Consider the following 27,701-nt stretch of genomic DNA (forward strand, 5'->3'; position numbering starts at 1 on the left):
CCCCGGCGGGCGGGGTCTCGCCGCGCAGGCGCGGGCGGGCCGGGGAGCGGGGGCGGGCTCCCGCCGCCATCGCCATCATGAGCGTGGTGCTGCGGAACGCCCAGCGAGCCGTGCCGGTGCGCCGCGTCCCGCTCCGCCGCGCCGTCTGTGCCCTGCGGGCCGCCTTAGGCGCCTCTCGCTTCGATGTGGGGCTGGTTTGTGCCGGCAACGGGTTGATGCGGCGTCTTAACGGCGCGTACCGGCAGCGCCCGGAGCCCACCGACGTCCTCTCCTTCCCCTTCCACCGGGTCACGGCGGGGGAGTTGCCGCGGCCGCGCTGCCGCGACGAGTACAACTTGGGGGACATTTTCCTGGGGGTGGAGTACATCCACCAGCAGTGCCGCGCCACCGGGGAGGACTTCGACAGCGTGCTGGCGGTGAGGCGGCCGGCCGGCCCGGGGCGGGGAAGGGCAGCCGAGGGGTGTCCCCCCACGGCAGGGGGTAGCTGCCGCTCTCCCGGCCCGGCTGGGCTGGACGAGGAGGCGGTGGTGGCACAGCTTACCATGAACGATTAACTGTGTGCTGGCGTGTTGGGGGTGCCCCCTGAGCCGTGCGGTTTTGCGTTACCGGCTCTTTGCTGGAAGTTTTGGCAAAGCGGCAGATAGTGGGGTACGGGGCGAGCTGCGGTGCCGGGGCTGCCCGCAGCTGCCAGCCGTGGGACTGGGGCTGTTACACGCCTTACAGAGCCCGGCTGCTTTCCGCAGGTGACGGCGGCCCACGGACTGTGCCACTTGCTGGGCTACCAGCACAACACGGAATCCGAGTGGCAGCAGGTACGGCGGTGGCGGGGCGCCGGGAAGGGCGTGCGGTGCCCAGCCTGGGGGGGGGGGGGGGGGAATTTTCCTGCCCCCCACCCGTGACGGGGCACCCGCCGGCTCCACAGGGCTGCGGCTGGCGGAGAGGCCGGTAGCCCGGCCGCGGGGCACCCAGCAGGGCTTCCCTCCTCCCGCAGATGTACCGGAAGGAGGTGGAGATCCTGGAGGAGCTGAACCGGCTCACCGGCGCCAGCCTCCGGCCCCTAACGGCGGGCCTCTTCTGAGGGAACCGCACCGGGGCCGCTTCCCTCCCGCGCACCGAGGGGCCGGGCCGCCGCCGGGGCCGCCCCGGACGTGTCGCAGCGCAGGGATGGCGGCGCAAGGCCCCGGCCGCCGCCTCATGCCGCTGCTGCTCGGCCTGGCCGCGCTCGTCCTGCCGCCGCCCGCCGCCGCCCAGCCGCCGCCCGCCGCCCTCCGCGCCGGCCACGCCGCCTCCTCGCTGCCCGCTGCCGCCGCCGCGCCGCGCACCAGGTGAGGAGGGGCCGCGCAGCGCCCCCCGGCCCGGCCCCGGCCCCGCCGCAGGGTCGGCACCTGCCGCCTGCTGAGGGGGCCGGTGGGTCCCCTGCCGCGGTGCTGAGCCGCGGGCCAGTGGCAGGTAAGGGTCCTCCTTTGCCTGCTGGTGCCGTTTGGGTCGTTTCTGGAAGATGCCGTCGCAGCTGTCTGGGGGCTTTCCTGCTCTGAGCGCGGCTGGGGCACCCCAGCTGCACCCTGGTCCCCTCTCCCTCCTCAGCCTGTCCGCCTGCCTTTGTATTCAACTCGCAGCGCTCAGCCTGCGTGATGTGCCTCACCGTGCACCATGTTACCCTCAGGGCGAGCAAGACATCTAAGGAATTCACTCCTTTCCCCCCCATCCCACCCCGCTGCATGTGCCACTTTGATGATGTCCCACAAGGAGACTGCGGTGCCTCCCCTAGCCCCTGCAGCATGCACTGCTCTGCCTTCCCCTACTTCATCCCTTTGCCTCTTCTGAGTACCACAAGCTCACAAAAGAGGAACAGTTTCCATCCCGATAGAGTTACATTGGTGGTGGGATCAAAAAACCAAACCACTAGAAGTTCTGAACTCCCCAAAGTAATTGCATTGCTTTGTTCTCCCCAGGTACCTTTTGTATGATGTAAATCCTCCTGAAGGGTTCAACCTTCGCAGAGATGTCTACGTTCGCATTGCTTCCCTTCTAAAGACCTTGCTGAAAAGTGAAAACTGGGTGTTAGTTCTGCCTCCCTGGGGACGTCTTTATCACTGGCAGAGCCCTGACATCCTTCAGGTCCGGATCCCTTGGTCTGAGTTCTTCGATCTCCCAAGCCTCAACAGGAACATCCCTGTCATTGAATATGAGCAGTTTCTGGCAGGTAGAGTATGGAATTGTACAGCATACAGTTGGCTAACTATTTGAGGTGATTTCTTGTTTATGCTTATATGAGCTTTTACCTTTAATGTGAAATAAATAAAAAAAAGGTGGCAAGAATCGTGCTGAGCAACAAACCACTGGGATGAAATAACCCAATTATTTGGCAGCTTGTTTAATGTAGCACTGTCATCCCCACGATTTCCTAGGGACCTTAGAGAAAGACCGTTAGTGCTTCTGGTTAAAGTCACAGATACTTCTGTGTAATTTTGGCCATGGTAAAAAACCCTCTAAGGAGAGAGAGAGGCAGCCTGTCAAAATACGGGCAAGTCACCTTTTTCTGGAGGTGGTTGGGCAGTAAAAGCTGTGCAGTGGTGTCATGGTTTAACCCCGGCTGGTAATTTAGTACCACGCAGCCGCTCGCTCACTCCCCCCTCACCCAGAAGGATGGGGAGTAGAGCTGGAAAGGAATGTAAAACTCGAGGGTTGAGGTGAGAGCAATTTAATAATTGAAATAGAATAACAATGAAAGAACAATAATAACAATGATGACAATAACAGTTATAATGAAGAGGGGAAGGAAAAGAATAAAATCCAGAGCAAAAGGAAGAAAAGAACACGTGGTGCACCGTGTAACTGCTCACTTGCTGACTGTCCCGAGCGTGACCTGCCTGCCCCGGCCACCCCCCAGGTATATATACCAGGCATGATGCCCCATGGTATGGAATACCTCTCTGGCCAGTTCGGATCAACGGACCTGGCTGTGTCCCCTACCAATTCCTTGTGTCCCTCCACCTTTTCACTAACAAGGCCTGAGGAACTGGAAAGTCTCACATCAAAGCCAAAACACAGCACAGTACTAGCTCCTAAGAAGATAATTAACTCCATCCCAGCTGAAACCAGGATAAATGGGTTCTTCGGTGAACTTACTTTTTCATCATTGAGGCTGCATAATCTCAAAATACTTACCCCTGCTTTTTGTGTACCAAATGGTATAGAAGAGAAGGGCCTGCCCTAAGAACGTGGAAACCGTGAAGTTGGTTCCTTTAGGATTTAATGCCATGTTGAACTAATCACCAAATGCCAAACTCTGCAGCAGTGTCACAGACTTTTTCAGCAAAGGAAATAAAAGGCCCCCCAAATGTCACACTTCCTCAAAGAGCTCTGAAAGGGTCATTGTCCCTTTCTTTTCAGGAAAAAGCATTTAGAAACCCTGAAATTTAGAGGAAGGAGGGCTTGTACTTGTCAGGAGGCACTCTTCCCATAACAGCTACCTACAGCATTGGAAACCTTTGTGCTTCATGGTGTGTTTTACCCAGCTTTTGAATTTACATTTCCATGGTGATTCAGTTCTGTGTGTCACCTTAAATCAGGCATAGCTGGGTGGGAGTGGTAGGTTGTCACGTCCCCTGACCCTTTTATCTTTTCAGCTTACACAGAACTTCCTTTCCTTTTTCATAGGGAAGAAAGTAGTTTTTTAGCTGCAAGTAATGCTAGTTCATACCTTTATTGCATTTTTCATGCTCACAAATGCTTTGTTTTGCCTTCTGTGCAGAGTCAGGTGGGCCCTTTATTGAGCAGATTTACGTCCTACAAGGCTACGCAGAAGGATGGAAAGAAGGAACATGGGAAGAAAAAATAGATGAAAGGCCATGCATTGACCAGCTTATGTACTCCAAAGACAAACATGAGTACTACAGGTAACATCTAGCAGTCCTTTCGGTCTTCTTTTTACTTGTGTTCAGTGAGACATTTGCCTACTCTTTACAGAACAGACTTGTGCAGTTGTTGTAGTGTTGTCTCTGAATCTCTCGATGCTGTGGGTTCACTTTGTTTTTAAAACTCCACTGATAATAAAATGTCATATTGGTAGTAGAAGATCTGATTTTAGAAAGTTATTTCACACAAATACAGTGTAAAGGAGCTGGCTGGTCTATTTACGTTATCTGTCATCTTTCTAGGGTGTGCTGTTTATTTGTTTCATTACAGATATGGCATTAATTTAAAATAGAAGCCTGTGAACCAACCAATACTTTGTGTTCCCTTTCAGGGGATGGTTCTGGGGTTATGAGGAAACACGGGGCCTAAATGTCTCTTGTCTGTCTGTCCAAGGATCTGCCTCTATTGTGGCTCCAATCCTTTTGAAGAACACTTCAGCACAGTGAGTTGCCTTGTATTACTATTTATTGTTGTATCGCGTGCCCACAAACCCATTGCCAGGTGGGAAGAGCAGGGGGAACTTAGAGACTGTTGTGGCAATTCATCACTGAGTTACTGTAATCCGTTAAAACCATTACAGAAGGAATTTACATTGTAAGAAGCACCTAATTAAGTTAAATGATGCAGTCCTAAAATCTAAGAGGAAATAGCCTTGAGCTCCTTAGTCGTCTCTCTCGGGTAGCTAAATGTCCTTCCCACCCTATGTTTACCTTTCCTTCCTTTACCATTTGATGCTGGGTCAAGAGGGAACAAACAGAGTGGCATCAGTGTTTCCCAAGCCCACGTCTTTCGTGAGGTGCAGTGCCTGGTTTCTTGGGACATCTGTCCTCCATAGTGTGAGCTGGGTTTAGAGAAAGCAAGCATCATGTTCTGTCTTTCTGCTCTCGGATGCCACTAGGATAATCAGAGGAAAGGAAAGCTCTATATGAGAGTTGGAGCATGCTTACATTATCCCAGTAGCAAAGTGTTTCCGGTCGATTGTGACCCTGTAACAGCTGAAGACATCATAGCAAAGCAAAAGCTACTGGGGTACAGGAGCGAAGAGGAAATAATCACTGTCTGGGAATACATCAGGGAAATAAATCCTTAGGAGAAACACAGAAGGTCTAAGCTGAAGCGCAGTTTTGCCATGAGAGCAAAAACATCCAAAAATTTGACATCAGTATGATTTTATTGAAAATGAGATGAAGGTATCCCTAAGGGGATCTGTAGTACCTCCCGCTGGGAGCAGGGAAGCAAAGTCCTGTTTTTTAACAGGAAGGTTTTCTATTTATAGGAGTTATACCACAGTCTTTGCCAGTGACAGCAGAAAACTGGACTAAATAAGCCATAGAGGTCTCCATGTTTAGCCCTACAGTTAATTCCGTCGTGGCAGCTGTCAAAGGTCTGGCATGAGGAAGATCAAGAGAAAAATTAGGAGTAGTGCCCAAGTATTCCTAGTGTGCAGACAAGGTGCCTTATCCATGAGATCACATTTCACAGTCAGATACAAGTAGGAAGAAGTACGAATGTAGCAGCAGTGTAAGGGCAGCTACAGTAGTTCATGTTAAAACTACTGGTTCCTGTTAAAGTTGGTGCAGTTTCGTCTGTGAAATCCAATAGTGGCTAAAATCAGATGTCTGCGGAAAAGTATAAGAAATGGGCAAGTGTGTGTAATGCCTCCCCTGAGTCTTGTCCCACCCTGAATTCACGTTTGTGGTTGTAGGGACCTTCTTTGCTGAAAGCGATCTTCATATCTTTTACATCTATCAGTCAGTCCACGGATCGGTGCAAGCCTCCCTTTGAACCCCCCCAGGCACACTGTTAGCATCTACGAAATCTTGGAACAAGACCTAAAGGTTTTGCACCTTAACTGTGTGCCCTGTGAAAATCCGCCTCCTTTTGTAACTCCTTCTTGCAAGTTTCATCTAGCATCATGTCGTGCAAGAGACAGTGAACAAACAGCTCTTCAATATTCACCTCCATACCATGCATGATTTTTTACATCTGTCTTACTCCTCCTCGCTTGTCTCCTCTGCAGTGATAAGAGTCCTGGCTTCACTGGTTGTTTCTCATGTGAAAGCCTCTCCATGCCTTTGGTCATCCTCAATGCCATTCTCTGAACCTTTACAGCTCAGCTGGATCCTGCACACTGCGTGCAGGTAAACCCATTACATAGTGGTACAATGACATGATCTGTTCAGCGCTCCTTTCTTTTTCTGGTAATTCCTGATCTACAAATTCCCTTTTTTGACCTCTGATGAGTGTTGCCTTGTCATTTTCATCAAACTGTCCTCATTCCTGAGCGTCAAGCCCTGTAGTTATCAGATGAAGCCACTGGTTTTTATTTTACCAGGTACACTCCTACATTAGATTTCATCTGCCGCTTTACTGGCCAGTCATCAAAACTTGTCTGATTCTTCACAGTTGGCCTTTGTCTTTCCTGTTTTGAAAAATTTAAAGTGATCCACAAGCTGCGTCACCCCAGAGTTCACACCCTTTTGTAGGTTGTTTAGGAATATGGTGAAAAGCAGATTCCTTCCACTTGTGACCTCCCTGTACAGTGAGAACTGGATATTTACCCGTCTTTAAACTTTTTTTTTTAAATCTGTGCCAGGGCCTTCTCTCCTGTGCCGTTGCTGTCAGGTTTTCTTAAAAGCCTTTAACAAAGGCTGTCAGGGAACCCTGGTAGGCAATGTCAATGAGCTTTCCCTTACCTGCATGGGTGCTTATGTCTTTAGGCTATTCTGATTGTTCAGAGCTCCCAGTTGATACTTCTCCGATTTAGATATCCATCAGTTCTGGCTTTTATAATAGTTGCTCTTAAGTTGTGTAGTACTGACATCAGGTTTGCCACTATGTTGCATCCCAGACCTCCCCAAGGATGTTTTTTAGAAAATTGACATCACATATGCTGTGTTGCAGTTGTAAGAAGTCACATACCAGAATTAGTGGCACAGCTGCTTCATCCTTGAGTTCCTTGACAGCTATTGGGTGAATACTGCCTGGTGTTGGTCATTTGTGGGTTCCTTTTGTGTAGCTGTTCCATCGCTGGACACTTCCTGTGGCCACTTTGGTTTGGGAGATGCGTTCTCTGATGAGTTTGCCTGTAAAATGTCATTCTGGCAGGTGAATCTTCCCAGCTTTTCCACCTAGTGCACAGCTACAAAAAATGCCAGTAGCTGTTGCTGCCATGACATTACTGTCTCTTAAGTGCTTATTAAGCCTTTGTCTTTGTATTGGAATGAAGATTTGTCATTAGATTGAAGGCCTTTATTTCGTGTTGCTCTATTTCTTCTTTGACTTTCTTTATTGACTTTTTCTATTTAACTTCATGGAGTGTATGAACCTTTTTGTTTTCTTCACTTGGATGCTATTTCTGCATTTTTGCATAGTCCCCTTTTTGACACTGAATGCAACTGCAGTAAGTTTCCTTTGGCCATTGTTGATCCAGTAGGATGTCGAAGATGAGTACATTTATGGCCACTGTCATGAAGTAGCTCTTCCACTGTGAGATTGTGGTCTGTGTCTTGCTGCTGCTTAAGAGGATATCAGGAGCTACTCCTTGCCCAGTTCGTTCATGGAACTGTCTTTGACAGTACTCAAACTGCACTTACTTAGTCACATCTTGCTGTGACACTTGCCCAGCCTACCTGGGGATAGCTGAAACCTCCAATGCACAAGTCACTGTAGCTTCTCTGATCTCCCATGTTGCCCTTTTGGACAATGAGTTGTATGGTCCTGGTACTGTATTATTACTCTTCAGGTGTGGTCACTTACACAAATCTTCCTGGCATGTTTAGATTATTAATCTCATTCACCTCCAAGCTTCCTGTTAAATGCAGCGCTGCTTCTCCAGCAGCACAGTCTAGTCTGTTTTCCAGATTATTTTTAGGCTGTATTCAAGTGTCCAGCTGATTTTCAGCAGTGATAAAGTTGATTTGTTATTTCCTTCCTCTCATTTTAGTAGAAGATGAATCAGATAATGAGTTTGACCCCCCCCTTTCAGCAGAACCATTTTCTCTGTGTGTTTGCTCATATTGAGCACAAACTAAGCCTACATCCCGTATGCTCTTGGATATTTCAAACTCCCCAAATTTTTTCTGCTTCTTAGCGCTTGGGTAATGCAGTTACGTTTCCAGTACACAATCCAGTCCTGAACTGTGTGTGTTTATGAAAAGCACAGGCTGCTTTCATGTTAGTGAAGAAGTTTTATTTTAAAATTTGGGTGTAGTTGCTAGTGCGCATTTTTGTAGAGTCTGCATGTTCTTTGATCTGTTGTTTTACTGTAGGACATCGTATTCCCCAAGTGGAAAACACCTGCTCTGATTTTGCTTTTGTGAGCATGACTCCTGCTTCCTTCAAGAGGCTTTCACATGCTCCGAGGCTGAGCATCATTCATGGGTTGCTTCTCCCCTTTGGATCACTCTCCCTGTTGGCAATCTTGTTTCTCCAGCACCAGCTACTGTGAGGACTATGTGAGGGACTGTTAAGGCTTGTTTGTGTTTAACTGTTAGAATTAAGAGTGTCATTTATTAAGGAAGAGAGCAAGAACACGCAGTGGCATAGTTCCCTTCTCTCCCCAGCGGGCTATGGGTCACAATTTGCTTTGTACAGAAGACTGGCAGCCTGTCCCTCATTCCCTGTGCTCCCTTTGCAAAACAGATCATTTATCCTAGCAACTGTATAAAGAAACATCATAATGTAAATTCTATTCCTAAGGGAACTGCACTCAGTTTTACAATTTTTAATAGGTCAGTGATGTTAGACAGAGCTGAAAACCTTCTTCATGACCACTACGGAGGGAAAGATTATTGGAATGTGAGTATTTTCCAGTTAGCTTCTCTAGACTTTCTACTTGGTTCCAATAAAAATTTGATAAACGGTATGTGCTTCAGTTTTGCTTCTGGTTTCTTTTCTTGAAAGTAACTCATGTCTTATGTTTCAGCAGTGTATGCTAAAGGTGGTCTGCAGGCTGCTGTGGATTAATGTAATGCAGGCATTTGTCCTGGTGTCTTGTCCCCAAAGACTGGGTGCTGCAGGGCGTGGTGTTTAGAAGGACCTCCCCTGTGCAACACATCTGCCATCAGAAGGGAACTGCCTTTGGGCAGTTTCTTGTCTAGTCAGCCTTAAGATCGGACTTTTCAAAAGAATTCCCCAAATCGCTCAATATTGTCCTAACCATCTCCCCATTGGCTTCAATGGCAAAATTCCCATGAGTTTCAAGGTAACGCTGAGCACTGTTGGGGGACCCCACCCAAGGGTCTACGGTAAAAGAATTCCTATGGGAAAAGTTTTAAGTCAAAGGTTCAGCCACAGGAACATGGAACACTGTATGGAGTGCTTGATGTAATTACAATTTCTAAGAGAAAGTGACCCTCAGGATACTATGAAACAAGTTACGTAGGCCTCAGGCTTGTAAGATGTAAGTGTCTGTCTATTCGCTTGGTATACGGCATGTTTTTCAGAAAGGGACCAAACAGTAGTTTGCTAACTATGAATTTTTCATTGAGAGTGATTTTCCAAACAGAGACATGCAACCCGTTTATAATTTTGGAGTCTGACTTGTAGTCCTGCAAAAGCAGACATAAAATTCATGTGGATCCTTAACACGTTTCTTAACAGTGGTACTTTAAAAATTGTCTCAACAATTTAAACTTGTTTCAAAATGATTTCAAACTAGCTAGAAAAATAATCTTCTTTTATTTCAGTTTTAACTACCTGCATGATTTTTGGTTGTTGTTTTTTTCTTAATAACTCTCTGGATGTCTAGAGTTCTTCATAAATCTTGCAAACAGATGCCCTCTTGTCTCAAAGAAGTTTTTAAGTCATTACAAGCCAGCTTCCCTTTGCAACCAACCTACATCTTCGGTGTCCAAAAATACTCTTAATTTAATATTGAGCTCTACTGTTGTCACCATTTTTGTTTAGCTTCTCTACCAGTGCAAGATGAAAGATATTGCTTTGGGATTCTTAATGGTTGAATGACCACGGAGCAGGAGACAGCTCCTAAAATGGTTTAGGAGCAACTTTGAATCCCTTGAGGAGCATTAGTGTAGCGTGTGGACCATGTAAGTGCTTTACTATCTATATGGAAGCAGAAAGTTCTCTTGAGGACAACTGTAGAAAAGCCAACAGTTTTGAATGTGGTTTCACCATTTTGGAAGGCCGCTCTCAAAGAGTTTGAGATGTGTACAGTTAAATCACGTACACAAAAAGGAGCATAACCAACACTGATTTTGTTTTCCCAAACTTGGAATCAGAAAAAAATAGGTGAGTAGGTGTCTCGGCAGCCCTGCCTCCAAGTTTGCACTCCAGAATTTGACCTGGTGGTTTGGGGCTGTGTCCAGCTGAAGGTGGAAAGCCCCCACCAGCTGGAGATCTGCCAGCTCTCTGGGGTCTGTCCCGTGGCGGTGCCACTCTTGTGGGCAAGAGATTTTGCCTGGTATCCAAACAGAAGTTGCCTTGCTCCAGCTTGGGCCCAGGGACTCTTGTCCTTTCTCCGTGCACCTCTGAGAAGTCTCTCCCTTCTCAGTTTGTTTCTTTGCAGACAAAAAGGGAGAAGAAGCAAAACTTGGAGGTAGTTGGAAAGGGTGACGGTATTGCACACGCAGAGTTGAAACGTATACTTTAAATAAGAGGGTAGCCAGATACAGAGAGTATCCGCTTTAGAAAGTGTATCAGTGGAGGTTCACACCTTGGTGTTTTCTCTTTTATGTACTCTGTTGCAACATAACTGTTCATCCAGAACAGCTGCTCTCCGAGGAGTGCTTTGCACCCAGGAAAAACTTGGCACAGCATACTGCGGGAGTGCCAAACGTGACGTGGCAGTCACGCGATCCATCAGGATGAAGTTTAGAGGTGTTTGATGCAAGCATAGTGTTCAGGGATGGTTATTGTCCTCCCCAGTGCCAGTACTGCCCCTGTACGCGTTTGCTGCCTCTTGGACATACCGTGTTCACCACATCTTGGGTAAGATACCCAACAGCTTGACTCGACAGGAGCATATTGTGTTGACATATTACAAAAAGGAGGAGGAATGTCTGTCTCTGAACTGCAGTGTGAGTGTTTTGCAGCAGACTGTGTACATCTTCCCTTGGTATAAATGTTTTGCTGGAGGATTTTGGATGGGATTAGAAAGCCAGTGCTGATCTCTTTAAAGATGCTAGAAGAGCAGGCTTTGCCATGTAATAATAATTATATATTTATGTATGTGTTAAATAATACATATTTGGTTTTATATGTAATATATAAATACCACATATTTAATTTGCTATTAAATATGTAGAGGGGTGTGGATCTCCAGGTCCCAGTGTGGTGGATCTTACCGAAGATTAAATCATTCTGTGTCTTATTGAATGATATGGAGGAGAAACCAGTTCAACCACAGCGAGTTTGGCACAGGGAGAAATAGCTGCTCTGGGAGAAGATGAAAAAAGCCTGGCAGATTGTAGTTCCTGCCTCTTTGCCAGCGCAAGGCAGAGGCACGATTGGTGTGGCTGTGTCTTGGAGTGCCAGTGATGCTCTGCCTGGCTTCGCCACTGTGTAGCGAACTCTGTCCACTGTGGGTTTCACTGTGCTGAGAAAAGAGAGGCTGTTGGAAATGGAAGAGAAGTGTTTTCATTGCACCTTCTTTGGTGCCCATCACACAATAGACAACAGACTTGTATAAAATTGAGACTTGGACCAAACTGCCAAGTGTCCTTTGTAAGCGGTGTACGTCAGATGGGATTTCCTTAGTTCTGTGGTGTGTGCCTGTTAATAAGAAGGCTGTGTGTGACTGTGTATGGTGGTAACTGCATCGCAAAATCTTTGAAAGAGGTCATTATTCACAGGTGAAGAAAATAATTCCTTTTTCATCACTTTCCCACTGAATTTGGTATGAGCGTCTGTAGCTAGACGCATGGGGTTTTTAAAGCAGGTTTTATTCTTACGGTGTTTTGCAAGCTAAAGTCTTTGCCCAGCTTTTGTTTCCAAAGGTGAGGTATGTTGCTAGAGTGTTTAATTTGTTATAGTATGTCTTCTGTTATGTAAATAACTATGGTCTACTCGGTACACCTATGTATTGCAGGGTCATGGATGAGTATGCTGGTTATAAATGTGGTTATGATTAGGATTAAACAGTTAAGTCTCTGATGAAAGGTTAGAAATTGTTGCTTGCAGTGCTGCATGGATGTATCAGAATTAACTGCATCTTGGAAGCTCTGTGTATGTGAAACTATCTCCATTTAGGCATTTTTAGCTCTCCCTTTTTCTGACTCAGCATCTGCTCTTATTCCAACAGACCCGTCGGAGCATGGTGTTTGCTAAACACCTCCGTGTAGTGGGAGATGAGTTTAGAAAAAAGTATCTTCAATCCACCGATGAGGCAGACAGAACTCATTACAAGGAGGACTGGACACAGATGAAGGTAAAATCACAACAGTCTGTTTCCCATAACAAATTTAATATTTATTTTTTTTATTTGTGTACTCCTGGCTGTGCGTGGCAGGGAATACTGGAAGATACATGGGACTAGCTCTGCCTGTTCAGACAGAGGTGGATGTGCATGTTCCTACTGTACCCTAATCTCCCTGCGTGACATGAGGTAACAGTCTGTTGAGATGTGGCTAACTGGTTCTGGGTGCCAGATTTTTGTTGCCCTCATTTTCTTTAGTGAAACAAGGGCAGCTTCTGTATTCAGCATCATCTGCGGGTGTAAAGTTCCACTGCAAACTGCCAGTTGTGGATTTGGTCAAGGAGAGCAATTTTTGTTTACAAAGATTTCACTCTTCTATGATGCAGTCCATCCAGGGTCAAAACTTTGCAGTAAGTGTCCCAAAATACTGCCAATCCATACCTTAAAATTACTGTCTGCAGCCAGAGTAATTTAGTGCCTTATCCAGAGATTATGCATTCAGGCCTTTTCAGTGTGAATGAATAGTGTTGCTCTCAAGTTTTAAATTTTATTTGTCTTTTAGGTTAAGATGGGCACAGCTCTAGGTGGCCCGTACCTTGGGGTTCATCTCAGGAGGAAAGACTTCATCTGGGGTCACAGAGAAGATGTGCCTTCCCTGCAAGGAGCAGTAAAGAAAATCCGCAGCCTTTTGGACGTGCATAAACTTGAAAAAGTTTTTGTAGCCACTGATGCTGTTGAGGAGGGTAGGCAGATCAGTCAGTTTAGGACTGATAACCTTTGACAATGAGCGCAGCAATTACCACTTTGCTTTTATAAATGACTGGAAGTGCGTACGCCTCCATCATTGAATGGGGAATTGAACAAGATCGGGCAGCTGTTTCCTTCCAGCTTGAATAGTTGTGTCGAACCACTCATCTGGTATTTCCCATGGGAGGTTTGACAGTCTCTGCAGTGGGAAACTGGGAATTGAATTTGCCTGTTCCTCCTCCTCTTAATTCCATCCCACCTTTTTTAGCTTTTCAGAGACTCTCGGACATGCTGGTGGGAAGGATCCCCTGAAGTCTCCCACCCAGCCTTCCCCTTGGCTGCCCCCAGTGCCATACTGGGGTGGACCTAGCTGTGTGTGGCCGAGGCTTAGAAATCCCCAAGGGTGAAGTTCTCCTCCCAGGCCTTATCCCAGGGCTGCACCTCCCTCCCAGTGGTACCTAGGGATCTATTTCAACATGTGATGTTAGAATAACCCCGCAGGTCATGGCATCTGCATAGCTAATCAAAGTTTACTGTCAAGAAGGTGGTACACCTACCCTGTAGGGTTAGAGCATGAGGCTAGTGGCGGTGTCTGCTCTATCCCTTGCAGGCTTCCCCTCCCACTGAGAACTGCTCCTCTCGGCACCATGTCTCTGACCCACTGCCCCCCACCCCCAGCTCAATACTCTTGATGTTTGGCAAATGTAAAATTTTTAGGTAGATTTTGGTTTGGCTGGCTTCATAACTGTTCACCCAGGGGTTTCCTTAAACACGTTTTATGACAGCAGTGAGTGGCTTTTTAGAATGTAAAAATAAATTTGCATCCTTCCCTTTTTCAGAGATTGAATTGCTCAAGAAGCTGCTGCCTGAGATGGTGAGGTTTGAACCCTCTTGGGAGGAGCTGGAACTCTACAAAGATGGGGGCTTGGCCGTGATTGACCAGTGGATCTGCGCACACGCGAGGTAGTGAAGTCACAAAACAGAATGTTGTTAATGACCCAGATATAGTTGTTTACAAGTCGTATGTGACATTGATTTATACAATCGACATACATATAAAATAGACATATAGTAGTTATATTGTGTATAAATAAATATGATAATTTCATTATCATATTGTTTCAGTGAAATTAAAGTTCATGGGACTGAAATCAATTACTTGCATTTAAAAACTTCCCCCCCTTCAGAAACCCATTCTGATTCTTTTCACAGGTATTTTATAGGCACCTCAGTTTCAACATTTTCCTTCCGGATCCATGAAGAGAGGGAGATCTTGGGATTTGATCCAAAAACAACTTACAACCGATTTTGTGGTGAAAAAGAGAAAAATTGTGAGCAGCCAACTCACTGGAAAATTGTGTACTAAAATACAGAGAAATCCAAGGGCTTTAATACTGGTGAGCTCAAAAGAACAAGGAAGGACTATGGGGAAATACCTCCTTTTCACCAAACCGGCTCAATCCTCTACCCTCTTCTCAGTGTTTACTTGACATCTGGGTTTTGAAGTACAAGCAATATTCATTGACTTAGTCAGGCATTGATAGGAGCGAGAAAAACGAAGTCAGCCTGGGATCCCATTCTCAGCATAGCTGGGACTGGAGGGCAATACCAGCCCTGCAGTTGAGACCTGAAAGGCAAAACTTTGTCCTGAAACCACGTCACAATTTTCCTTCTAGTTTTAAGGAAGAGGAACGGTTTTAACTTTTATAAACGTAACACAGCTGTGGTCTGTACTGCATTTCTGTCTTTTATTTTTCATTCTGTTCGGTGTTTGCCTCTGGTAGCAAAAACTACATCTTGGTTTTGTAACCTGCACTACGTGAGCTGAAGATTGCGTGTAAAGTCTGTCGTTCCCTGGGGAAATCTTCCTTTTCCAATAGTAATTTGTGAACATTCAAATTGTCTGATGCAATCAGTGCTTGATGAAAGAAGAGAAGGTGGCATTTCTACCTAAATCAACTGCTTCTAGTAGCAGTCTCAGTGAGTCTGTGCTGAGGGGTGCAGCGGTGGGGCTTGTAGGGTGCTAAAGGGAAGGTTATATTTCTTCTTACTTTTTACCTTCACAATGGAAACTTCTTTTTTTCACCCGTTGTCCTCCCAAAGGCCTGTTCAGTTGGACTGATGCAAAAGTCAGCACCCTTTTGGGATCACCCAGTCAGCTCGGTGATGGTGATGCTGTACTAAAAGGCCTTTCAGTTTCCTTGTCAGATGGATCCCAGTAATTCAAATTAATTTGCTGCATTTCTGCCTTCAGTTTATGCAAGGGTGCAAACTGAGGACAGTGACAGGCAGCAGAGGTCGTTGGCCCTGGAGGTGACGTGTGTGAGCCCAGCAGTGGGGAGCGTTGCAGGCGGGGCTGTGCTCTGATGCAGGTGGCTGGCTGGTGGTCCGGGGGGGGAGCCCGGTGCTGCACTACCTGCCAGAGGGAAAGTGCAGCTCCTGTTTGAGAAGGGTTTTGTGTGAGTACCCATTCTAGCTCTTGCAGTCTCTTGCTGTGTAGAATTGGCAGTTGGGAAGTATTCTGCCCTGTTCGGTGCTTCAGGTTGATCTTTTGCCCTGCAGGTCTACATGGCTCTGTTAACCTTCTTCAGAAGTGGGCTAGGAGACAGAATTCAGTAGGCAGAGCAGACATTTTTCCTTAAAAAGTCAATTTTACCAGATTGCCTCGATGTTAGCAGACATTTCATTTGCTCTTTCCTCTTGGCTTGAGTAGGGATATATATAACCTTCCTGTGCTGTGCAGTGGACATTTCACAGGGGCCCCCAGACAATGAGGTTGGTTCCTCCTGTGCAGCCGCAGTGGAAGCTGTCGGGGCTTCTCAGACAATAGTAGCAGCAGCTCTCCTGTTTATTATCAGCTGCACGTTGCATCTCTGTGCAGCAGCTGAGCCCCTCTGGCGACAAAGTGGGGAGCCCAGCATTTCAAAGCAGTGCCTTTTCCCACCAAGTCAAATGTTCTCGTTCAGCTTGTGCGCCGTGTAAAGCGATGGTGGTGATTTACGTGTGATGTATACCTCACTGAGAAAAAGTAAAAAGCTTTGTAGCATTTTATGGGATGTGTCCGTGCTTCTTCCTTCTTTCTAACCATGCATTTTGCTGTCTCCTGGCTCCCTAGTGTTGAGGTCCAGCATAGGAGAAACTTGGGATAAAACCTCCATGCCCTGACAAAGTTGGTTTTTTTCATCAGTCCCACAAGGTGCTGCATCAGGGAGCGCAGCTGGGGTTTACCGTTCTTGGCACTGGGAGGCTGCATCTCCGTGCATCCCCAGATGCAAGAGGATGTTGACGAACAGGAAGAGTCCACAGGAAGGCTGCTAAAACCTGCGGCAGCTGGAGTATGTGGTGTATGAGGAGAGGAGGGGAGAGCTGGGCTTTCTCAGCCTGGAGGAGGTGAAAGAGGGATCGAACTTGCCTTTCACTGCATAAAAGGCATCACAGGGAAGGCAGAAGTGGGCCTTTCGGAGGTGCACAGCAAAAGCACAGGAGGCTACAGGCACAACCTGCCACAAGGGCTAAAAGAGAAAATGAGGATTAGAAGAGAGCAGGGCAACAGCTCCCTTGGTCAAGGGCTTCCAGCAACATCCCCTCTCCCTTGAGTCCCTGTCTTGACAAATGAAAGAAAGGATGGAATTTCCTCCTAAAGTCCACAGGATCTTGGGACATGGCTGTCCTTTGTCTTGTCTTTGCAGTGACAACACGTGTATGTACAAACGTACGTATGCATGTATATGCGACTATGGCACCTTTCAGCTGGCAATCTGTGCCAAAGCAGCTTGTTGCCTTGTAATTCTGTATTTTCTGGTGTTGTACCACTGTCTGCTGTTTTTTCTGGGTTGTAGAGCAAGGAACTGAGCAGAGCAGGCCTTGTCACCTATCCCCTTGCACAGGAGAGCTTAGGAGATCTGTATCCTTGGCAGTAATGCTGTTACGTTCCATTTTTAGAATAGATGGAAGGAACGTGCGGGATCAGTTCTCTCTGTCTCAGCGTACAGTGGAAGAAGATGCATTCATCAATGTGAAAATAAGAGCAGAAAAAGTTCTGTGAGATGTGAGAATATGCACAGAGAGTATTGCAATGGGTTTTCTCTCCACCTTCAAGGACAAACATCACGCGTTCTGTGTCTGTTCCCACGCCTTTCCGCAGAGGAGGGCTTGCAGGGGGTGCGAAACCTAAAGCACCGCTGCACTCGCAATCTTTGCACAGCTGTCCTAGCAGCCTGCTGCGTTGGTTTTATTCAGTGTGTCCCTTCTTGGCTGTGGAGTTCCCTGGCTGCCAGCACAGCCTTTCTGTCACAAGGTGGAGACGGCAGACCAGCCTGTGACCAGAGCCAGCTCTCCAGATCCACGCGGGGCCTGAGCAGCTGCCTCCTGCAACCAGCACTGGAGCGGGGCTTGCAGGTACATGTAAAACCAACCAAAGCAACCAGCGCAATGCTGCTGGTGCGTGTGGATTGCTGATAGTGGCTGCGGAGAGCGGGGCGGCGAGGCAGGGCTGATTTTCCCCTCTTGTGGTGTACAGGTTCCTGCTGGGAAGGAAAGGATTGATGGCTACCAGGCGTGTCCGTGGGGCTGCCGTGTGGCCTTGTAAAGGTGAGCACCAGGCTTCTGCTGTCCCCAGCACTGGGGAGCTGGGGTCCACCCCCGGTGGGGGCTAGCGCCCACAGGGCTCACCCAGCAGCAGGGCTCAAGGCTACAACCAGGTAGATGGAGGACGCACGCCTGCAAGTCCCTAGAAGTTAGGGACCCACGCGCTTGGGATTTGAGTAAATGACTGCAAAATACCACTTTCCAAAAGCAGCAGCAGTTGCGCAGCCCCCCGCAGCCAGCTGCAAGCCACACACCCACGCCAGAGCTGCAGACCCGTTGGGTACCTTCTCGCCCTCCCCTCGCCCGTGCTCCGGGCAGCGGTGACACTGCACATCACCCACCGCACCCAGGTCCCACGGGCAGGGAGGGCAGCTCCCACCTCCAGAGCTTCCCCCTCGCAGCCGCAGGCACCGACACCCCCAGCAGTGCCGTGCGTCCCCAAGCGTGCACATCCTCCCTCCCTCCTTTTCTCTTTGCAAAAGCTGCGATTTCAGAGATCAAGTTGGCAGCATCACGTAAATACCCTCCGCTCCCTTCCTCGCTAGCTCTTCAGGATGTAACCAAACCCACCATTTTAGGGACACACATGGTATTTTGTGACGTTTCACTTATTTTTTTCCCCCTGCCACTAGCCGTATCAATATACAAAAACAATGAGGAAACTTAGCAATGATATAGCTCTTTATATTTTCAAATCTCTGTACAAACATTAATTAAACAAAGCAAGGTAGTATGCAAAACAGTCATTGCTTAGAATAATCGACCGATGGGTTGTGCTTCAGCAGTGACACTGGGATGGGAACAAGTGTGCTGTAAGGAAAGACACAAACCAGAGGGTAAAATGAGGTCTCGTCTTCAAAATTGGGGTTATGAATGGAGAAAGTAACTGTTGAGGACAGTATCTGAGAGTGTTCTTTAATATCCTTACACCAGGTAGGTAAAGCTAATGTATTCACACCATCACACAGGAAGACTGGGGAAGAGTAACTGCTTAATGCAAATAATATACAGCGATATATATATGTATGTATAAATATATATTCACACACACGTTTGATCTAAAATTTGTTAAAGACGTCTCAGCCGACCTACAACAAAAATGATATCGGTATGATAACGGTGAAGGTATTAAAAATGCAAAAAATACTGTAGTGACCTTGACTGGGGATCCTTCCCTTCAGAGAACAGAAATTCTTTAAATTGTTACGCCTGACAGCAAACACGGCTCTTAATTTCTCCTCTCTGGAATGACTGAAGAAAACCAAACACAGCTACCCATGAAACTCATTCCTGCACACGCAGATGCTGTTGGCACTATTAACTGTCCGTTTGTGGACAGGCAAGGGGGCAGACCTTTGGCTGCAAAGGTTCTGAAAGACACCACATGTTGACGTGATCCAAGGAGAAAGCTCAGGTCCTGTCTGCTCTGCACCAGCGCCGACAGGTTCAGCATTTCAGCCGCAGCTCGTTTTTTACAGCCCCTGTCAGTCTGCATCATTCCTACTGCAACCCGCTCCACAGAAACAACGACAGGAGAACTTTTGATCAGAAGCACCATCACAGCTTAGGCACATGCTGCTAGCAGACGTACTTAGGGAAAAGCAGGCCTTAGTTTTATCTACCTGGGTGTGTTTTAGGGGCAAATACCTGCCTAGTGATGAAGCACCACACATCCTGCAGCTCTAAGTACCCAACCCGCCCACCACAGCGACCCACGCAACCTTATTCTCTGGGGGGTCGACCCAAAATCGCTGCGGATACTCCAGAGCAGTTGTTTCCATCAGGGATGGGCGGCGAGCTCAATGCACGCTAACAGATTTCCACACGGCTGGGGCCGCCTGTGCTGCCACATCTCTGGGAAAGGCCGTGGCTGGGAGGAGCCGCTGCTGCCGAGCGGCCAGTTCGTTTGGCCCGTACTCCCCGTCTCCTGCCCAAGGGCCTCTTCAGCAGGAGGGAGCAGGAATCCCATCCCACACCATCATTTCTGCTTTAGGAACCAAAGAAACCGGCAATTTCAATTTCTCTCCCTTCCTCCTCCTGCTGCAGCCAGATGCTGCCTCAGCATCAGCACCGGCCCGAGCCCCTGGCGGGACAGGGACCAAGACCCGGCCACCGCGCTGGGGTGCAGCGGGGCCCTGCCCCTGCCCCGTGGCACTGCGCTCAGCATCCCTTCCACAAGCCACAACATGTCCCTTTCACTACTGTGCCTCCGTCACCTCCAGGTAACCCTGGGTTAAACATCAACTCCTCTCCAAACAGGAGCGCGCTGAACAAAGACGTGATCTTTTAAACTCAATGGAAATCACTTAGTATTAGAAAAAAACCCCAAAGATAGAAACCACACGGCAGTTCTAAGACAGGATAATTGTATTTTATACGTTTTATTTCTGTGGGGGTTTAGGTTTTAAATAACATTAGACATTTTTGTTCTGACTGTATACCTGAACTGCAGCTCTTCTTCCTTTTTTGGTAAACTTTGGGATAATTTTCACAGTGGACAGTTTATGATGATAAAAATGCAAAGAATTCCAAGTGCAGCTTCTCTACAAGCACGAGCCTTCCAAGCATTAAAGCTTAATTGAAGGAATGGCAAGAATAATCTTAGCTATTTAGAAAACCACTGATATTTAAGAAAAAAGAAAAAATATATATATATCAATTATGTGGTGACCACGACTAAGCAATTCTTAGAATTGATTCTCAGTTCCTGGGTGGTTATTTTTAAAAAGACAGCTTGGTTTCAAAAGGCGGCACTCGTCTTCCACAAGACACACACTGCTTCGTGCTACCCAGCGCTCCGAACCCACAGCTCTGTCTCATGCGCTTTCTCACTGAGAGAGCAGGATGAGACGTGGTTTTGCCCCTTGGGCAGCCGGCACTCTGAGATAGCACAGACCCGGACTGATGAAATGCAACACCCACTCCAAGATCCTTAGACTTTCAGCTGCAAGTTATTCTAGATTTAGAGGATGTACAGGGTAATAACACACGAAAGTCTTCTACTCCTGAGTTTCCTATGCAGTAACCGGTCACAAAAAGATTTCTCTAAGACGAGATCGCAATTGCCAGCTGTACGGGAACCCTGCTGCTGTACACCCCTAAGCCCGCAGAGTCACAATTACCATCACCAGCTACACGAGGGCAAGCGGGGGCCACCACAGCTATGGGGACATCTACGCCGTTGGGGGAGAACGGTCGCTAACAAGCTCCTACACACGATACACTTCACATACAAGTGGTAAGAAATAATCTATAATTATTACCAGGTCCTGAGTACAGCCATAATCGATATTTCAAGTGTTAGCTTTTAGGCCCAAATTTTCTTAAAACGATCCTGCAGAACATATATATTTCAAACATCTATATTTAAAATTATCTATTTTACTAACCTACAAACTTTATTATAGCTAGACTGTCATCTGGAGAAAAACACCTTAAATTAGATTTCAAGTATTCATCAACATTAAAGTTGTTACTCTTTAAGTCCTTTGAAGATCCTGAGACAAACACTCATAGTCAATCAAAAAGAAGGACAAAATAATAATAATAATTAAAAGAAGCCAAGCAGCTCCCAGAGCAGCATTGCAAGTCCCTGTGCAGGCCAGCTTCCACCCCCCCCAGCCCAGGCTTTCCAGCCCCCCAACCCGCCGGGCAGACGCGCAGCTCCCGACAGAAAGGTCGGTCACAACACTGGGCAGCTGCCAGAACCTGAGTTGTCTTATCTTTCGCAGTTGCTTAAAATTATATACATCGCTATCCGTTCGTGCTCGGTGAGGGTGATGTGTGAGGAGTACGGGAGCAGCAGCAATCGCAACTCTGCCTCCCAACTCCCTTCCCAACTTGTGCACATTGAACTGCACAAAAAGTAACAAGCAGGCGAAGGAAGCCAAGCGGTGTTTTATTGACTCCCGGAAGACAGATATGGATTGCATACAACCCTGGAAAACTTCTTCCTTTTTTGAAATCCTGGAATTATAAACAAGAGAACTCATTCCTCATAAATGACCTGACACCATTCCTTCATCAAAAGGTTTTGGCATGGAACGTATTTTCTTTACAGTTTAATTTTTATCGTTCATTCAAACGGCTTAAAAAACTATGTCTATAATAATAATACTTAAATATATTGCTCATATTTGTGACTTCATAAAAAAAATAGTTTGAGCTAATACTTTCCTAGTCATCAAAAAAACCCAGAGAGACACCAACTTTTGAATGAGCACTTCAGAAAGATGGGTAAAAATAATTTGCTGGAAATTATCAACAGACTCCATTAACCAATAGACTGAGCCCCTTAAAAGAGTGTATTTCCTCTAACAGCAGTAATGATCTCAAGGAAACGCGCACGGTACGACCAGCTTTCCCTCGATCCTGCAGAAACATATGCACGTCCTCAGCTACAGCCACAAACAGAATTTCTGCAACACGAGCGAGACAAGGTTGATCTCAAAGGCAAGATGCCTGAGCGCTTGTAAAATCTGACCACACACAATTAAATGCCTTTTAGTTTTCGAATAGGTCAGCCTAAGCCTCAGTCAGATGACAACCGCAAAAGCCTTGTCGGGCTTGCAGAGGCCACGGGAGCACTTTTGGGTTCAATGAGAAGCCGACAGGATAGCTTAAGTCACCAACAAAGCTGAATTAACACCGCCTGTCTATTGCAGCTTGCAACATTTGTTCCTCCGGCATCTGGAAAAGGCAGTAACCTCTGGAAGCATCAGACTTTTCCAAGGGGATCACCAGGCCACAAACTTGCTCGCCTTCCCAGAGCAGTGCTCGCTATTACCCACAATACCACCAAAAACGCATTGTTTGCACCTCAGTGCCGTTACTTCTGAGACACTAACCCAGAGGCTTCAACTAATGCACAAGTAATTTGTGAGCTTGATCATTTTTTGAAGTTGAAAACGTGTTCCTACTTGAGCAGTAACACAGCAGCACATCTCCTTGGCATTGGCGATTGGCCAGAAGTGGTTTGACATCAAAGTCTCCAGCACCCCCCAAGTGTTTTCTAACCCCCTGGAGATGCTGGGGCTGAGGTACGGTTCGCTCCAGTCACAGCTTCGTGATACACAGGCTTTGGCCGTGAAGCTGGCTGAAGGAACCCACGCTCCACTCCACAGCCTCTGCGGGTGCAATGGCACAACTCTAAACGGGATCTCTGACCCAATGTGGGTCTAAAAAAGTAACCCTTGGTTTGACTTCAAAGCACGGACCAGCCCGCTGATCTGCTGTCCTGTGAGCATAGGCAAGGGGCGGTGGAGCGGAGGGACGGGAACCAGCAGCTGGAGCAGTGGGTGCACCAACTTGGTTTTGTCAGGCAAACTCTCGTGTCATGAAGCATCACCTTCATACTTGCAAAGGGAACATGGAAGATCTCGGAGATGCTCTTCGGAAAGCACAGGTGATACCTGGATGGGCATGAGCCAAGGGACGTGTTTGGACGCACGCCATGTGAGCAGAGAAGCGACACCGGACACTGGCTCATCTGCTCCTAAATGTCACGTACTAAAAAGTGTTTTTAAAAATGCCTTCTACACACCAGTTAATTAAACTGATCTCACAACATTTCCCCCTTCTATCTTATATTTTTACATAAAGCAGAAGTGTCTACACCTTCAGGAAAAACACCTTTCTAAGTAATCATCACAGCAAATGAAAGCATGTTTGAGAGCAACTTACCTAGTTAGTTTCATGAAGACCATCACACACGTAAAGCTAAAATGCAATGGAATCTCAGAGACACAAAAATTTGGGTGAAAGCAGATAGAGCTCACAGGAAAGAAGTTGTAACAACTTTTTGTCCATACAAGAGCTTTTCATTTCTGACAGGAGAGCAATTAATACCCAGCAAGTGACTGGTTTTGGCAATTCAGGCTTAGTGCCCTTAAAATGAGCAATTTAAAGTTGTCATATTACTGTTACAGTTACGATTGTATTCTGATGAGTTCCTGGGATATACAAATCACCTACTTCTAAACAGGTTTCTGCACGTTATAGACTAAACTTCTTAACTTACAAATAATTATTTTGCTGTTTCCAGTTTACAATGGTAAAAAAAAATGAAGACTTCACAATGTGTGTAAATGGGAGGTAAATGTATTTTTAAAAACAGAATAAAAAGCTGCATGTTAAAAACTGGGTCACAGACTAATAAATACATACATCAAAGACATGAAATTTTCAGCAGCTGGTTTTAAAGAGCAAGGAAGTGGGGAAAAACTAGCTGTCCAGACTCCACTCTGGCTCTGTGATCTATACGCTAGAAATATCTGCAGTTCAAAAACAAGTTAACAGAGGAGTAGAATCAGCTTTGTCGCCTATTTTCTTTTAAAAAAATTAAGCTACTTCCTAAAAGTGTGGTGTAAAACCTAGAGAAACTTTCATTTCTTCACGCACTTGATGACACTGAATTAAAAAAAGAAATTATTTTAACCCAGAAAAAATGAGTCATTGTATAGTGTAAGGACAGCCTTACTGCTAGTTTTCTACAGTAAAAGTATTTCTAGAAATACACCAGAAATTACTTTCCCATAACAAAATATACAATTATGTGTCAGATCATTGAGTTTCAATACTTAGGCAAAACAGAAACAGTTACTATGAAGTTTCAAAAAAAAAAAAACCAAAAAAACAAAGGGAAAAAACCCAACTCCAAACAGTAAAAAGATGTTTTGACCACTGTGGAGATGCCAGAAAGCAGTGCTGGACACCAGGAATTTCCAGAACAACTCCCCTTCCAAAGTGATGTGCAGTCTGTGAATTAGACCGTGAGAGAAAACTGATCCTGTTCTATGGGTTTCTCCACCCAGGCTCCAAGTCCTGCCTTCAGGAATGCTTTAAACAAACACTCTTTGGCAGTTTGATACTCAGTGGCTCCTTGCTTGGTTTCGTGGTACAGGTTAGGCTTGAGGATCTTTGAGCGCAAGCTGGAGGAAAGCTGTGTGGTTTAAAGACGAGAAAAGAAGAAAGACAAGAACCTATTAAGCCAAAGGCTTTGAGAGTGACAACTATTATTAAAGCAAGGTAATGAACTACTAAACCAAATGTCGAGGCAAAGGCAGACGTGTACAGGACTGCTCCTGCCAGCTGTCACGGTTCTGCACCCAGCTGCAACGCCTGCCTCTCACAAAGCGCGTCCTTCCGCAGCAGCCACGGCACAGGCACTGCGCACGCCCCTTAGCCCCGCTAGCCTGCGTTTTGCTGTCTCCAGATTATCAGCTTCCTTTGGTGGAAGAAATCTAGATGCTCCAAAGCCACTGACAGATACTTTCTTGGAGCTTTTCTTTCTGAGGGGCCAGGGCGAGACCTCTGTAGGTTCGACTGCCGTGAAACGGGGATTATCCTTCCAAATAAATTAAAATGAGAAGGCAAGCTCAAAAGAGATAGCACCTTTTGTTTCCTTAGCTATAGATCAAGGATCATTATATCCTTGCATGCATTTTGGACGAGACATCATCAAATTAAAGAATAAGCTAGACAAATGCATTGTTCTTTTCCATTACCACATGGAGCAGGAGCTAACATCAGGCTTAGCTTAAAACAGATTCAGAAAATGGCTTCTGGATACAGAAAGCAGCACGCACAGGTATTTAAGTAGTAAGAAGTGGAAAATCTAGCACTCTGGAAGACATACCTTTGCATGAATACGCATCCAGCGGCTGTAAAAAGCATGCTTACAAAGGCGAGATGCACGACCCATTTCATCTTTGCCAGTTGTAGCATTAATAACTTCCAGACCAGTGTCTCCTACTGTCCAGTTCACACTGAAGTTCGGTGCTTTCCCTGGTTGACGGGCTTCTGCGTTGCTAATACCTGAAAGAAAAGTGATGTTTAATGAGAATAATAAATACTAACTCTTGATTTTTGTTTTTATTGGGGACTAAGCGATACAGCTACTAAAATCACACTGCTAAGCAGTCTTACAGGCAGCTGTTTTATTCCAAGGACATTCTCCTGCAGATTTTTCACTGACTTGCAGAGATATTGCCATGCACATCTCATTCTCAACCTGGCTAAAGTGCTGTCTCCTTGTGTCCTTCCTAGCAGGGCAGGTGTGCATCGCTGGAGCCGGGAGGAACTAGCCCCCTCAGCGGAGGAGATCCTGCAGAGCAAGGCTCCATGGGCACAGGAACACAAGCACCTTGCCACATTAATCCCAGGAGGATCTGGTCTTGCTTATAGGGCAAACCAATGGACTAACTGAACAAATTAATCTGCAAATAATTGTGAAGCAGAAAAAAGTTGCTCTGCTCCTGCACAAGAAACCGCCCCTCTCAGAGTCCACTCAGTAGCAGGATGAGCAAGCGTAGGGAAGAGCAGATACTGCAAGGTTTTGACAGTTGTAACTCTCCGATCAATTCCCTGTCGCTCTGCTGTGTAAAAAATTAGGTGCAGGTTGCTTATCTCATTTCAAAACGGGTGTGAAACTACAAACCCTGGTCATGTTTCAACTCACAATTCTGCCAAAAAAAATGGAGTACAGTCTTATTCGGAGAGGTTGTGCTTATTCAGAAGTGCCTACAATGTGCTTTTTCACTTTCTGCCATAAAAATGGAGTGAGGTCAGAGCAGCGGTACGAGACAGCAGGCTGCCTTGCAGACCAAGATGTGAAGCTGCCTACATTTCAGCAGCTGTCGAGTGTGCGTCGTTAAAAGCTACCACTCTGTTTCCTATTTCTCATGGACTATGCTGGGGCATGGTGTGACTAGCACAGGCAGCAGCACTGATGCTGTGGGCATCCAAGTGAGACAAAGCCAGTCCCATCCTCTGTATCCTTCACAGAACCCCCAAACTGGCAGACATTTGAGTCTTTCAGCGTAAATCCAGCTGTGCTTCAGCTGCCTACCCATTTTACATGCCCATTGCTACTTACAATGCCCAGAAATGGCAAGCCACAGGACTCAAGAGGACTCGGATCATTTTGCTCAGATGTTAAATTGTGCAACACCTCTCAACTACGTCTTCATCTCTACTGATGGAGAAGCAAAACACCAGCAGTCTAACCCCACTGTGAAGCGAGGCTGGCTGGCTGCCTGCCCAGCCTGCCTAGGGCAGGATTTATTCCCCGCCAGCACTCCAGCACTGCAGAGATGTACTGTATATATGACCACAGCACCGTGCTTAAAGATGACGGCAGCTGCTGCCATCCGTGTGCACCTCCTCTCTTGCATGTGCAGCCGGATGGCGCTCGGTGCTCACAAGCAGCAGCCAGGACCGTGGGTCTGGGCTGTGCATGCTATGGAAAAGCTGAGGAGCACATCGGTTTTAATCCTGCAGACATCACAGGATGGCAAAATTCTACCTTTAAGATGTCTCAGTTGTCTCACCAGCAAAGAACAAAGGAACAGGGCATTTTTTTTCTTTCCAATAAGATCCCATTTTTACTTTAAAACAACTCTGAGAACCTATTTCGAATCTACTCTGAGGTTATGCTAACTCCTACACTTTATAAAATCTAGTAAATTTGGATAAATTGCATGTAAACATTACAGCAGGATGTATTTCTTGCTGATATTTGAAACACAATCTAATAAACAAAATTAAGCCAACCTCAGGCACCTGAGCACTGGCTCAGCACCAGTCTCGTGGCACCTCTGGGCCAGTGTACACAAGACCTATGAGGTCTAAACGACACACTGAAATTCAGTTTGCTTACTATAATCAATTCCCCATTTAATAAATAAACAAACATTTTGAAATATCAATCATATTAAACTCCCTGAAGCTGTTGTATTTTTACGTTTGGTTTTTGTCAACCTGGTCACTATGACTGATAACCAGTAATTAAGTGAATAAGTAAATAATAAAAAATAATCCTATCATTCCCTATTTTCTTAAAATATAAGCTGAAAAAATTGAGAATCAGAACAAAAGTTTCGTGAAGAGCTCTTTCCAGACTTCTTTTAGGAGAGATGCATCCAGAAGCTGAAGTACAGCAGGACGATGCAAATCTACGCCCAGCGACCTGCAAATTGGTGAGCGGGGATGTGGGATTCACACACTGACCGACCCAAGAGGGAAGACAGCGGTCCCTGCTGAGCAGGTACCACCAAGAATCTCAGGCAAGCAA

The 27,701-nt window shown here is 46.5% G+C and overlaps 3 protein-coding genes across 7 annotated transcripts in view; 2 read left to right on the forward strand and 1 right to left on the reverse strand.

The window, feature by feature from the left end:
* Nucleotides 1–26: 26 nt before the first annotated feature.
* On the forward strand, nucleotides 27–2,058 carry YBEY (ybeY metalloendoribonuclease). Of its 2 annotated transcripts, XM_040604120.1 has the most exons (3): nucleotides 30–416; nucleotides 744–812; nucleotides 992–1,107. In XM_040604120.1, the coding sequence occupies exons 1-3, from the start codon at nucleotides 78–80 to the stop codon at nucleotides 1,076–1,078; spliced, it is 495 nt and encodes a 164-aa protein (XP_040460054.1). In that variant the 5' UTR covers nucleotides 30–77; the 3' UTR covers nucleotides 1,079–1,107. The 2 variants fall into 2 exon arrangements, with proteins under 2 accessions (XP_040460055.1, XP_040460054.1); XM_040604121.1 differs by lacking the exons at nucleotides 744–812; nucleotides 992–1,107 and adding an exon at nucleotides 1,953–2,058 and having other exon boundaries at nucleotides 27–416.
* Nucleotides 1,165–16,093, forward strand: POFUT2 (protein O-fucosyltransferase 2). Its single transcript, XM_040604119.1, has 9 exons — nucleotides 1,165–1,325; nucleotides 1,953–2,203; nucleotides 3,755–3,899; nucleotides 4,250–4,360; nucleotides 8,652–8,718; nucleotides 12,182–12,307; nucleotides 12,858–13,038; nucleotides 13,882–14,005; nucleotides 14,255–16,093. The coding sequence occupies exons 1-9, from the start codon at nucleotides 1,165–1,167 to the stop codon at nucleotides 14,406–14,408; spliced, it is 1,320 nt and encodes a 439-aa protein (XP_040460053.1). The 3' UTR covers nucleotides 14,409–16,093.
* A 2,204-nt stretch (nucleotides 16,094–18,297) lies between these two features.
* The window catches only part of ADARB1 (adenosine deaminase RNA specific B1), an 87,638-nt gene continuing 78,234 nt past the window's right edge, over nucleotides 18,298–27,701 (reverse strand). For all 4 annotated transcript variants that reach the window (XM_040604114.1, XM_040604116.1, XM_040604115.1 and 1 more), the window contains 2 exons: nucleotides 25,266–25,444; nucleotides 18,298–24,569 (listed from right to left, as the gene is read on the reverse strand). In XM_040604114.1, coding sequence (XP_040460048.1) covers nucleotides 24,393–24,569; nucleotides 25,266–25,444 — 356 coding nt within the window. In that variant the 3' untranslated portion in view covers nucleotides 18,298–24,392. The remainder of the gene's footprint in view (nucleotides 24,570–25,265; nucleotides 25,445–27,701) is intronic.

The sequence above is a fragment of the Falco naumanni genome, chromosome 8 (genome assembly GCF_017639655.2).
Source record: "Falco naumanni isolate bFalNau1 chromosome 8, bFalNau1.pat, whole genome shotgun sequence".
NCBI lineage: Eukaryota > Metazoa > Chordata > Aves > Falconiformes > Falconidae > Falco > Falco naumanni.